We start from the raw sequence: 13,062 nt of genomic DNA, 5'->3' as shown, positions 1-13,062 counted from the left end.
ATGACGCCTAAACATTGCCTTCTAGGCTTCCTCATCACTCTCTTCCCAACTGGTGCTGCAGGTAAGTGCTTCGTTTCTTTTTAATTGCTCACAGTTTTGTCATCTGAGTGTGCTCAAGGGATTGTTAGAAATGGCATTGCTGCTTTTCCAGGCTTTGTAAAAATTCCAGCTTTCTTCTGTCTTGAAATAATCAGAACAGACGTGGGGTCAGTTTTTATCTGCAACCTGAATAACTAACTCCACGTGGACTTATTGAGTAGCTACTCTAGTGGGTGCAAAATTCATACAGGACCAATGTACTTCTGTCTCCTTAGCATTTCTTTTGCCTTCAGGGGACATGACAGCTTAGTGGGTAGAAACTCCTAAGCCAGACTGTCCGAGTCTGGATTTCAGCTCTGCCATTTACTCTTTAGGAAAACTTGGGCAATTGACTTAACGTTCCCGTGCTTCAATGTCTTCATCTGTAGAAAGGGAATTGTACGTATTGTGAGGATTAAATGAATTAATATATGCCAAGAACTTGGAGCAATGCCTGGCACAGAATAGAGTCAGTAAAGAACAGGTGCGAATTTGCTCTTGGTATTCACAGAGAACTCTTCTAGAGCAGAGACCATCATCACTCCAACATACCTCTGAGCAAGGCCATTAGGACCCCCAGTTAACAGATGGGTACCTCTCAATGTGAGTGACTCAAGTAAGTTTCCCGAAACTGTACGGTTGCCCAGTGACTGATTATATAAAAACAGTCCAAGCCTCCATCTCCCAGAAATGTGTGCAATTGTGCAGATTATGCCTTTGGTCCTTGGTAACGCCAAGGACTAACTTAGCAAAACATGGCAGGAATTCAGTGCTACCCAAATTATCCTGGCTCTGCATCTTACCAGGTCTGTAACGTTGGGCAAGATAGGCAACTTCTTTAAGTCTCAGCTTCCCTATTGTAAATATAGTAATAAAAATACCTGCTTTATTTGGTGATTTGGGAATGAAGTAAGATGTAAAGCTTTGAGCACCATGCCTGATACATGTTTCACGTTCATAGACATTCATGTTCAATGAATGTCAGCTGGGAGGAGGAGGGGAAGGAGGAGGAGGAAGAATATCTCCAGCCTGTAGTTGTTTTGTTTTCTCCATTAGCTCTTCTCTCCCGAGGCTTTGTACTTGGTTTTCTGTGGTGACAGGCAGGCTCTGGAGTTTGCTGCTGCACAAGTTCCTTCTGCTCTACAAGGCTTAGTTTTCAGTCTGTGAGAGGAAGACGACAACAGTCCATTTTTCATAGAAAAGCTGGGCTGATTAAATGAGTTAATGCAGATAAAAGCCCTTCAGTGTCTGGTACAGAGTGATTTGCTATTATTTTGATGATTGTCTTACAAAAATTAGAGAAGAAATCCGTAGACAGATAAGGGACACCGAATCATCTATCTTCAGGGTAGCAAATCAACTCCAGGCAAGGGCTTCAGGAATTTCTGCCTGTCATCTCCCAAAAACTCAGGGGAGTTTTATGTACTAAATATGAGTGACTACGTAGCATCTTAGTGAGCAAAATTAATGGTGGCAATAGACTCTTTCCAAGTACACACCACCATTTGATGCACTGAAGGAGGTAAAAAAAATACACCCCCCCCCCCGAAATAAGAGTATTAACACTATTTGGGTGGTAAAAATAAACAAACATTAGAAAATAACACATCTTGAATGTTCAGAGCTGAGATTATGGGTTTATTATTACTTGCTTCCACCTCAATGATATTTAAGCAAAGACTTGAGTTATGTGGAAATCCAGGGAGGAGTATTCCAGCAAAAGGGAAGAACCTTCAGTGGGGACCACACCCACGGGTGGAGCAGGAGAAAGAAAATGAGGTCAGGGAAAACAGGGGGTATGCTTCCTGACTCCTCCTTCTGCCCAACTTCCTAGCCCTGTTCAGAAACCTCGAACCTGCTCAGGAGGTGAAGCTTTACCTCTGCCCCTCTTAGGTTTACAGCTAGGACTCTTTAACAAAAAGAAAGATTAACAAGAGAAAAACAGCTTATTAATGCTTACAGAGCACATCACAAATGAGGAACCTAAACAAAGAGTAACTCAAAACGGTGGGTTAGAATTCTAGCTTATGTAGCATCTTCAGCAAAAAATAAATAAAAATACATTTGTAGACACATGACAGGACAAATGAAAGCAATTTTAGGCTTCCAAGGGTGGGAAACTATGGAAAAGCAAATATATGAGAGGAAACTAATGAAGTGAGATTTGCTGGCAGATTCTTCTGGTGCCATCTCTGGGCGGGTAAGAGTCAGTCTCGGTAAAAGAAGAATTTATATACTGCCTTTAATCAGAAAACGGGGGGGTGGGGGAGGGCTTTTCCTGCCTGTATTGCTTACTTGCCTTCAGCTCAAAATAAGTTTTTTTTATGTCAAAAGAGGCATATTTTTGGGTGACACATTCTGGTTTTCTTCACACTCTAGAATAAAGTATTATCAAAGGTCTCTTGCCTCCATGGGACTAAGTACAGGTGAGACTGCATCACCCTGTCACATGACCTGAGGTGGAAAGTACAAGCCATGCCAGGGCAAAATCATCCTTTCCTGCCATGATTGCTGTTGAGAGCCTTCTCAGGGACACTAGGCCCTTGGCAGGGTCTTGGGCAGTCTCCCTTCATAGCATGGGCCAGTTTATGGGAGCACTGATGCTCGGGTTCTTGAAGCCAGGATGCAGGCAGATCAGCGCAGACAATTCAGAAGTGGGACAGCAAAGCCGGCCTACCTGGAATATAGGTAGGTCCTCTGGGAGAGTTGGAAGACACTGAGGCAGGACCCAGAGATGGAGCAAAAACCTGAGAAAGGAAGAACTGAGTGCTGGGCTGAGGTCCCAGAGCCAAAACTGATCCAAGGCAAAATGTTCTATCAGAGTAGCCGTAATATAGGGCTCCAGGGAAGGTGGGAGAGTGACCTTGGCATGGGTCTTTCATCTCAGTCATTACATTCCACGACCATCAGGGGAAGGGAGTAAGGACAGTATTGTTCCACTGCCCTTGACTTCCTGTACGGTTTGGGAATGCGATGGGAGGATATTACGTAGGTGCTGATAGTCTGAAACACAATTGTCCTGAAACCTCAGCGTGCATAAAAATCATCACATCGAAGATTCAAAAGGTTGGTTTCTGGGCTCCACTTCCATCATCTGCACTGGCAGCAACTTCTTTAGGGAATCCCAACTCAGGTATTACACTGAAAACTACATTAGCAACGGTGCTCACATGAATGTTCAGTGTTTTCCCTTCTCTACTATTTTAGAAACTCATCCAGCCCCTGAGTCTCTGAAGCCTCAGAGAGTACATTTTCAGTCCCGGAACTTTTACAACATTTTGCACTGGCAGCCTGGGAGGGCTTCTGCCAGCAGCAGCAGCACCTACTTTGTACAATATAAAATGTAAGTAATTTGAGCTTCCTCCAACTGATAGACACGGCCACTGGGCGAACATTTTCTAAAATGCAATGGGAGGTAAGAATCTGAGCATTTTTTCAGTTTCAGAGAGACTGAGAAAAAGCAGAGGTAAGGGACAGGACTGTCTCCTCTCCCCTGAAGGCCACCTGCTGACACAAAGTGCATGATGTGGTGCAAAATGCTGGGGACATATGTCATCCCGCGAAAAACTAGCACCACGACCTTGCAGGCTCATTGGACTTTGGCGTCACAGCAGTCTGGCACATAGTGGGCGCTCAAATAACTATTTGTCAAGTGAGTGTTGGAAACAGCTTGCTTAGCATACAGCAGACACTTCCCTAAGTTGACACTATTAGCACTGAAAAAGAAGGTGTGGGACACATGGAGGTCAGTGTGTAAAATATATCTTTAACGTAAAAGTCATTTTTTAGAGTGTGTTTACTATTTAGAAAATGCATTTCAAAAATTAATGACTCCTGTAAGCATGAACACGAATTGGAACGTGCTGCTGCGTGTTCCTCTCGTGTGAGCTTCAAGCTAGTTCTGCGGGATCGTTACCAAACCTCAGATATGATCAACTCCTTTTCTGGACCGAGGCCTGGAACAGAGGTTCCTGATTTGCAAATGGCAGGTTTTCCCACTCAAGCATTTCCTGGGGTATTTTTGAGGCGCTTTCCTCTCTTACATAGTTTTGCAGTGCTGACTGAACATGAGACAGGAAATATGACCATTTATTTTGAAGGTTTTTCATCATAAATTTAGAAACCAGGTGTAGCTCTGGACCAAAATAACAATTTTTATTCCATAAATTCATCATGTCTCTCCAGCATCGAGTAAGTCCAAGGTCCAATGTTTCCATTCATCAACCTCTCACTAACTTCAGAAGGAATATTTCTAGAATTTTATCAGTCTGTAACTACTGCAGCTTTTCTTACATTTAGGTAAAATTTACAAAGCCTTACCATAAAGATTTCTCCATTTCAAAAACAGATGCGTGCATAGCTGGAGATGCTTCCAGCATGTAGGGAGGTGAGGTGGGAGGAGTATTCCTTCTGTCCTTCCTCCTTAGGCAGTATAAACAGGTCCAAAGTGGGCCTATTTGTGGTCCAATGCAAAAGGTGGATTAGGAGTTGTTTTATTATGATACTAATGAAGGATAAACTGTAAGGCAACACAGAAGAATTTTACATTTGTAATCCTTTTTCTTAACGAAGGCTCCCAAACGTGTGTAAAATTCAGACTACCTGGATCCCTTCTTAGCTCTGTGGTATTTTCAACAGCACAATGCAGATTTGTAATTTTGAAATCATTCTATTTTGGTTCTATCCAGTTCACATGGGTCTATAATTAATATCTGTCCCATTTGGGGTAGGACAAAAAATAAGGTATCACATTAATAGAGAGGCCAGTCATTACAGCTAAATTCAGCGAGCAAAGACAATTTCTCATCAATAAATAACAATTAAAAAACATTAAATCGTGCTTAATCTATGTTGTTGGTTCTTTTTTTTATGGTATCTTCTGATACAGTGAAACTGCTATCATATAGTTCACAAAGTAAAGATATCAGCAATATTCCTATGGCTAGAAAGTCATAGATTTCAAGTCCTTCAACAAATACGTTGAAGCCTTTCTCCTGGCCTCTAATTCCTGCTCTGCTCCCACCGTTATCTTGTTGCATTTTCTCTGATTTGTGATGGTAAGGAAGTAAGCATTAATCTTCCCCTTTGCTGTTACACCATCCCCTAGTCTCAGGATGAATCAGCCTATCTGTCTCTGCCTCCCTACCTTTTTTTAACAATTTTAATGGGCACCCCTCTCTTTTCCAGCTCCTCACTTAGCACTCACTACAACCCCCACTCTATTTCCAATAAAGAAATTGATCATATGTGTTGGGTAAGCATCACCTGAGATAAAAAATAGTAGCAACTTCTCAGAATCAGCCACATTACTCAATAGCAAGCTGATGAGAAGTAAAGAAAACCACAGAGTTGGATCCTCAGAAGCATTAAGGATGTGGAGAGCCAGTTCTCAAAAATAAAAGTTGGTCCATAGACCAGAAGAAAAACTTCACAAAGTATTAAAAAAAACACAAAAAAAACACAAGCCCTATGCCCAACCTGTATAACCAGAAGGTGTTGGGCTTGAGTTTATCTTTCATCAAGAGAACACTTTGGTTGACAAGAAGAAATCTTTTTAAGGATACTTAAGAGTAGTCATAAGCTTTCACAGTAGTACTGATATTGGAGGGCAATTTTCAACCAGTCTAAAATATTAATAGACTGAGAAAACTGCAGACTCCTTCAACAGAAAGAAGACACTCAAATTTGTCTTTTCCCTTTTATAGCTATGGACAGATACAATGGAAAAATAAAGAGGACTGTTGGGGTATTCAAGAATTATTTTGTGACCTTACCAATGAAACTTCAGATGTTCAGGAGGCTTATTACGGAAGGGTGAGGACGGCTGTGGCTGGGACCCACTCAGCCTGGACCATGACACGGCGGTTCATTCCCTGGTGGGAAAGTGAGTCCATGGAGTTTCTTTGCATTTGCTTTTCCTGCCCTTGAATAGCCTTCCTAGAGCGTGTCTAGTTGCGAGGCTCTGTGCTCTGCAGAGGTCCACACCATCATCTCACTTGATCAAATACTCAGAACAACGCCAGAAGATGGCTGTCACTACCCTTACTTCACAGCCCAGGAAATCAAGGCACAGAGGTTTCAGTAGTTGCCCAGCCTGTATAACCAGATCAGGATTCAAATTCTGTTGCATCTGACTGCAGAGTTGACACTCTGTCCCTCTGCCAGATTGTTACCTCCTAGGTTAAAAAAAAAAAAAGTTTTAGACAGCAGAAAGGAGTTGACCACCCGAGACCCCTCCTAATAATGGGGGTTAAATTCCTGAAAATACTCATTAGAAGAATTTTCTGTTGAGGAAATTAAGACTTTTGCTACCTCCCCAAAGGGGAGACCAAAAGTTCGCTCTTTTATCCATATCTCCATGATGTATATTCTTTTTCTAATTTTAATCATAACCCCAGAATAATATTATAATCAAAGATACAAATTATGAAATAAATCATGACAAACAGACCTAATATAAAAGAGTAGACAAAAGGGAAAGAAAAAAGAGTGTTTAATGCATATGTACAAAGATATGCATAACAAAACAAGAAAGAAAATGTGTTACATATTATAGTCCTCATAATTGCAACTAGTCATGAAGCTATAGTTAATATTTTTAATTTCTTCTCTCATTATTAATTCAATGTTCACTTTCTTTCCAGCCAGCAACTCAGCTCTTCAGTCATGAGGAGTTTGAGTTCTTTTGGTCTTTCTTGTATAAGCTGGACATAATCTTACATTCATTTTTTATCACAGAATAGAGAGTTCTAGGAGACACTTCAAGGGATATCAGGCATACTTCTCCCTGACCCCAGTGTATCTGTAAGAATTCTATTTCCTCTTGATAATCAGAACCAATCGTCCCAGACAACACATGGGCCTTATTTTCGCCTTGTTGGTTAAATGGCACCAAGAGCTTCAAACAGTTAGGAGGCAGCCTTAACTTTCAAGTATTGGAAACTATTGTTGTTATTAGCCAGAAGGATTAAGGACCAAGTGTATGGGAAACAACCATTTCATGAATCAGTTGCTATGAGAATTGCTTCTCCCACCACCATGTCTTGTATCTTAAACCAGTGAATTCTGTCTATGGGGAAACCAGCGCCATATATTGGTCACAAGATTAGAGCAAATACGAATTCCTAGACAACTTCCCAAGGTGTTGTCTCCCAAACTGAGTTTTCAATTATCCACTTTACTTCCTACAAAGCCCCACTGCTGAGATAGAATATATGGTAAGGCTTCACTTCTTCCCTATTAACTTAGTTCTTCTGTCAGAAGCAATGTAGTGTGGGGTGCCATGCTCATGCATAAGGCATTCATTACTACATCCATGGTGGGGGGTAACCAGGGGGACTGCTGATAACTACAGCTTCTGTTCCAATGCCACTTGCCCCCTCCCCGTGGAAAGAGATAAAAATATCTACTATATAAAATGAACCATGTACTAGGGTTGGCTCATCTTACTGGGAAATGGGACACTCAGCAGTGTCAGTCCAGCCTTGGCAAGAGGAAGTCCATATTGTTGAGTCTATAGCCTCCATCCATGTCACACAACCTTTTTATTCATGAGCCTATCAAGCAAGTATGGGACACTAGGGAAGTGGGCCTTCCCTGCCTCCATCTAGATTTTTAAAGCAGCTTTATTGAGATACAATTCACACCCCTTATAATGTGTACAATTCATTTTTTTGTATATTCACAAATATGTATAACCATCATCCACACTCAATTTTAGAACATTTTCACCACCTCAAAAAGAAATTCCATACACATTGGCTATCACCATCCTGTCCCTTTACTTCTCCAGCCTTTTAGCCCTACGCAACCACTAATCTATTTCTGTCTCTACAAAGTACCCTGTTCTTGGCATTTCATATGAATGGAATAATATAATATGCGGTCTTTGGTGACTGGCCTCTTTCACTTAGTATAATGTTTTCAAGGTTCTTCTTATTGCATCATATTTTAGTACTTCCTGTCTTTTGTGACAGAATTGTATTTTAGTATATGGGTAGACTACATTTTGTTTATCCATTTCTCAGCTGATGAACATTTGAGTTGTTTTCACCTTTTGGCCATTATGAATAGTGCTCCTATAGGAATTCATGTACAAGTTTTGGTGTAGACATATGTTTTTATTTCTTGGTGGCACATACCTTAGGAATAGAATTGCTGGATCACATAGTAACTCTATGTTTAATCATTTGAGGAACTGCCAGACTGTTTTCCAAAGCAGCTGTACCATTTTACATTCCCATCAGCAGCATATGAGTTTCTGATTTACCCACATTCTCAGAAACATTTACTTACCTTTTTTATTACAAAACATGTGGAGAATGTAGAGAAATCAAAGCTCAAAAGTTCAAAATTTCATGGGATATTTTGAAGATGCATAGCACAAGTAAATGTGGTATGAGTTTCATCCAAAATTCATAGAGGTCCAACAAGCCCAGTGAATGTTTCTTAGTAATAGGGGGAGCAAAGTAAAGCAACTTGTCTTTCACTTGAGAGGAAATGTCTCCAACAAACCACAGAGGAAATTTAATTACAACATTCTTCTTCTATGTATCTTACTAAAGCATCTATTGTGCCTAGTACTTTAGCCAACCAAATGTAATCAGTATCATGTGATCAATTTAGTGAACCAACAGGATATCCTGTGAAAGGATCAATGACTGTAGATTATTTGTGACAGAGAGCCAGGATGACAATGAAAGCCAAGTGAGCCCGGCCGGTATGACTTATTGGTCAGGGCACATGCCCAGGTTGTGGGCTTGATCCCCAGTAGGGGGCATGCTGGAGATAGCCTATCAGTGATTCTTATCATTGATGTTTCTATCTCTCTCTCCCTCTCCTTTCTTCTCTGAAATCAATAAAAATAAAGTATTTTAGTAAAATGAAAGTAAGCCAAGTGAAAGGAAATTTTTCTGATACTTTCTAACTATTGGACAAAGGAAGGAAAAGATTCATTCTCTACAGCGGTAACTATATATTAAAGGCTGTGTTGATTGGCTCCAGAACAGTTACTATAATGAATCACACAATGGTCACCTGAGTGCATTTACAATTATCCCTTTTATTATTCAACTAGTGGCCCAGTGCACGAAATTTGTGCACATTAAACGGGAATTAATTAGAGGAAATATTTTAATATTGCTATTTGCCCTTTCTATATAATAGAAGTGTCAGAGATTAAAGAAAATTAGTAAAATGTATATGAAAATCTTCCTCCTGTCAGAATCTGGGGTGCGCCGCAGGACCCAGAGTCAATTTCCCGCCCACCCATGTGTGCCTCGAAATTACGTGAGACCCAGACCCAGCCAGCCCCATCCCCATCAAGCCCCGCATGATCAGCTGCCTCCTGCACGCCCCCTACCAGGGATCAAGCCCACAACCTGGGCATGTGCCCTTAACCGGAATCGAACCTGGGATCCTTCAATCTGCAAACCAAAGCTGTATCCACTGAGCCAAACCAGCTAGAGCCAAGGTGTATTTCTGATGCACGAATCTCTGCTGTTTCCCCTGGGATACAATAGTACTTTTGATTTTCAATTTTGTTCAAAGGAATTCCACTGGCTTCCATTTGACCTTTCATCCCATAATAACTTTCATGCCACAGCTCAGAAAATCAAAATGGGCATTGATCCTGTCAGTTGGTATGTATATCTCATTGAATCTGCTTTTATTACCTGACAGCTACAAGAACTCACAGTGCATTATGAGTCCCCAAGGATTACTGTCAACTCAGAATCAGGGTCCATTATTGGCCAAATGGTCTGTACTTATCTTTCTCCAGTTTGCAGTTACCCTCAGGGAAGGACAAAAGAAGATGTATCTTAAAACTTGCAGCATTATTACCTCACTTGCCTAATGATCTAACTGGTGCTATGTCCCATTAGAGCCAAACTAATTGGATCATGGCCAAAATGCTAGATGTTTAGAAAAAGGTATATTTAGCTTTCCAATTTTTCAACTAGTAGGAGCGGAATGAGAATTAAGCATACCAATCCATGATATCCAGCACGTCTTTTCTTGGAATAACTTGAAATTCAAGCCCAATCCACTGCACCAACAGTTCTCTATAAAAGAGCAGACTCAGGAAAGCCTTGCCATCAAAGAAGAGAAACAATGAAAGGTGTATTTTTCAGTTTTGACTCAGTTAGGAATTAAGAATTTCACAAGTTCAAAAAGATCTGAGATTCAAATATATTCAACCCTAATGTTTCAGAAAACATCAACTTGAGGTTGTACCAGGTTACAGAGCCAAATACTTAAACCAGAGTTCAAAAGTACTAGTGATGAAGGAAATAACTAATAAATAGGACTACACTAAAATTACAATGTGTAATTTTAACACTGCCCCCACCAGCTTGAAGGGTTGTACTCATGCATGTGGGGTGCATGCTTTCGTGCTGTTTCTTCAAAATTCTCACTCTGCCATCTGCATGATGCAACTGGAAACATGATTCATCGGACCACATGACTTTTTTCCAATGCTCGACTGTCTAATCCTTGTGTTCCTGTGCAAATTGGAGACGTTTTGTCTTGGTAACTGTAGCCAGCAAAGGTGTTCGAACAGGCCTTCGGCTTCCATATCCCATACAATGCAGTGTACAGCTAATTTGCCTACAAACATCATGTGGTCATAATAATCTGGCCACTCAGTATATATATACTGAGTGGCCAGATTATATAAAATTATGGGCTGATTTATGTGTGTGTGTGTGTGTGTGTGTGTGTGTGTGTGTGTGTGTGTGTGTGTATAGTAAAAGAAGCCAGGCACACAAAAAAGTATATATGATATGATTCTAAAAATTAATGTATATGTAAATAGAAGTCAGGACAATAGTGGTTATGTTCTGGGGTTAAATACTTGGAGGGAACATGGAGGCGATTTTTGAGTGCTAGTAATGTCCTGTTTCTTGATCTGAGTGGTAGCTGACAATTTGTTGAACCATATCCTCGTGATTTATTTTTTGTCTCTATCTATTTTATAGGTCAATAAAAAGTTAATTTAAAATTACAAAATTCAAACCAAATCAACAAAAAGAACGTATCAACTTTTAAACGTGAGCTCACAATAAAAGCACAAGGAAGCAAATGGACAGAAGCAAGTTTGGAAGCAACAAACACTGACCCATTCAGCACTTGAAATATTGTAATATTGAAAGCAGCTAAAATAAGTTGAATGATATAACAAAGGGAATAAAAACATAATCAATAAACAAAACTTTAGACTTCATTTTCCTAAACAATCACTGCATGTGGAAATGATAGATGTACTCTTATAGCTGGAACAGTCTCTTAGTCTTTGAAAATAAAAAATTATCTTCAAAGCTGATATTTATATTTTAGGTATCAGCAGTATCTCTTCATAATGATTTTTGCCAGGTCTCTAAATTTAATAATTATTTATTATGCATAATGTAGCCATGTGGAATATTACATTTTTAATGATTTATCAAAATTTCCTATTCTTTCTCCAGCAAAAATAGGTCCTCCAGGCATGAATATAACCCAAGTCAATGGATCCTTGTTGGTGATTCTCCATCCTCCAAAGATACCATATAGAAACCAAAAAGGAAAAAATGTATCAATGGAAAATTACTATGAGCTAGTATACCGAGTCTTTATAATTAACAATTCACTAGAAAAGGTAAATTCAGATAAATAGATAATTCTGGTATTTTTTTTCTTTTGTTCATTTGACTCACATTTTAGTCATAAAATATGTCTTCTCTCTTGCTATTCTATTCCTTTTCATTTTTCCTGAGATTTTTTTTTAGTTCCTTCTCACCTTCACCCTTATTGATGAGGAATTAGTGCTTGGCATTATATTAAGAATCTGTGTATATGCATGTGTGTTTGTATCTTTTCAGTTACTCAGCTTGTCTCCACTTGATATTCCCTGCACATCTAAAGATTGGTATTAACAATATTTAATTCTATTTGACTGCCACAAATATTCATTTTTATAGACTTTCCACATCTTGTTTTTAAGTGGCTTTTGAGCCAGAGCATTATATATTTGTGTCATTTTGCTATGATATTTTAATTCATTGTCAGTGCCTTTATTTGGATTTGGTGGTTAATTGAATGTTCCTTTTTTTGGGGGGGGGTGGCCATCTAAGACAGGGTTCCTTAAGTTCTAAGGAACAGAACCCATTCGAACTGGTTCAAGTAGAAAGTAGGTTAGTGGAGGGGAGGAGTTTAATTAGGAAATAACAAGCAATCTTAGGGACAGCCAGAAGAAGCGTAAAGTGCTGCTCAGCTTTGTAATGCTAGGAAGGAGAAATGGAGAAGCAAGTCTTCAAGAACCCTACTCTGCTTCTCTGTGGTCACATGTTGCATGTCTACAGCTGCCTCCAAATCTACTCAATTCTCCTCATTGCACAGTTCAAATTCTTGACAAGAGACTGACCACTGGGTCAGTCAATCAGCAGCCCTCATGTAGTACCTACACAGTCACTTGACCTGCCTCTGTATTAGGCTGTGTTCCAGGACTCTGGAGAAGGAGACTGTGACCGGGAAGAAACCCCACAGCCCATCTACTACTGTGACCAGGAACAACTTACTAATTGTAACAAAAATAGAGCAAACCAGTGACTTACTGAAAACCATTTATCATCTCTTCTTTTCCTCTGTATATAGGAACAAAAGGTGTATGAAGGAACTCACAGAGTGGTTGAAATTGAAGCTGTAACACCTCACACTGGTTACTGTGTAGTGGCTGAAATATATCAGCCCATGCTAGACAGAAGAAGTCAGAGAAGTGAAGAGGGATGTGTGAAATGACCTTGACGTGGTGTGGTGTGCTCTGCAACGTGAAAACCAAAAGCTCTCTGGGAATGGGATGGCTCATGCTTGAAGTATCTCACTGAAAATTGTTTTTATTCTTCTTAAAGCAATGTCACACTTTTGGGACTTCTTTGTTTTTCCATTATTTCTTCCTTTATATTTCATTTGTAAACTGAATTTAAGCAACATATCCACTTCAAC

General features: G+C 39.9%; 1 protein-coding gene across 1 annotated transcript; it reads left to right on the top strand.

Moving 5' to 3' along the window:
- IL22RA2 (interleukin 22 receptor subunit alpha 2) lies at positions 1 to 12,858 on the top strand (the record flags this gene model as incomplete). Its single annotated transcript, XM_079781599.1, has 5 exons — positions 1 to 61; positions 3,286 to 3,421; positions 5,784 to 5,962; positions 11,550 to 11,719; positions 12,715 to 12,858. 5 exons carry the CDS (start codon positions 1 to 3, stop codon positions 12,856 to 12,858), a joined length of 690 nt encoding a protein of 229 aa, XP_079637725.1.
- Positions 12,859 to 13,062: the final 204 nt, after the last annotated feature.

The sequence above is a fragment of the Cnephaeus nilssonii genome, assembly GCF_951640355.1.
Source record: "Cnephaeus nilssonii genome assembly, chromosome: 9".
Lineage (NCBI taxonomy): Eukaryota > Metazoa > Chordata > Mammalia > Chiroptera > Vespertilionidae > Cnephaeus > Cnephaeus nilssonii.
The sequence above is the reverse complement of the archived record's forward strand: the minus strand, read 5'-3'. Positions and strand labels throughout refer to the sequence as shown.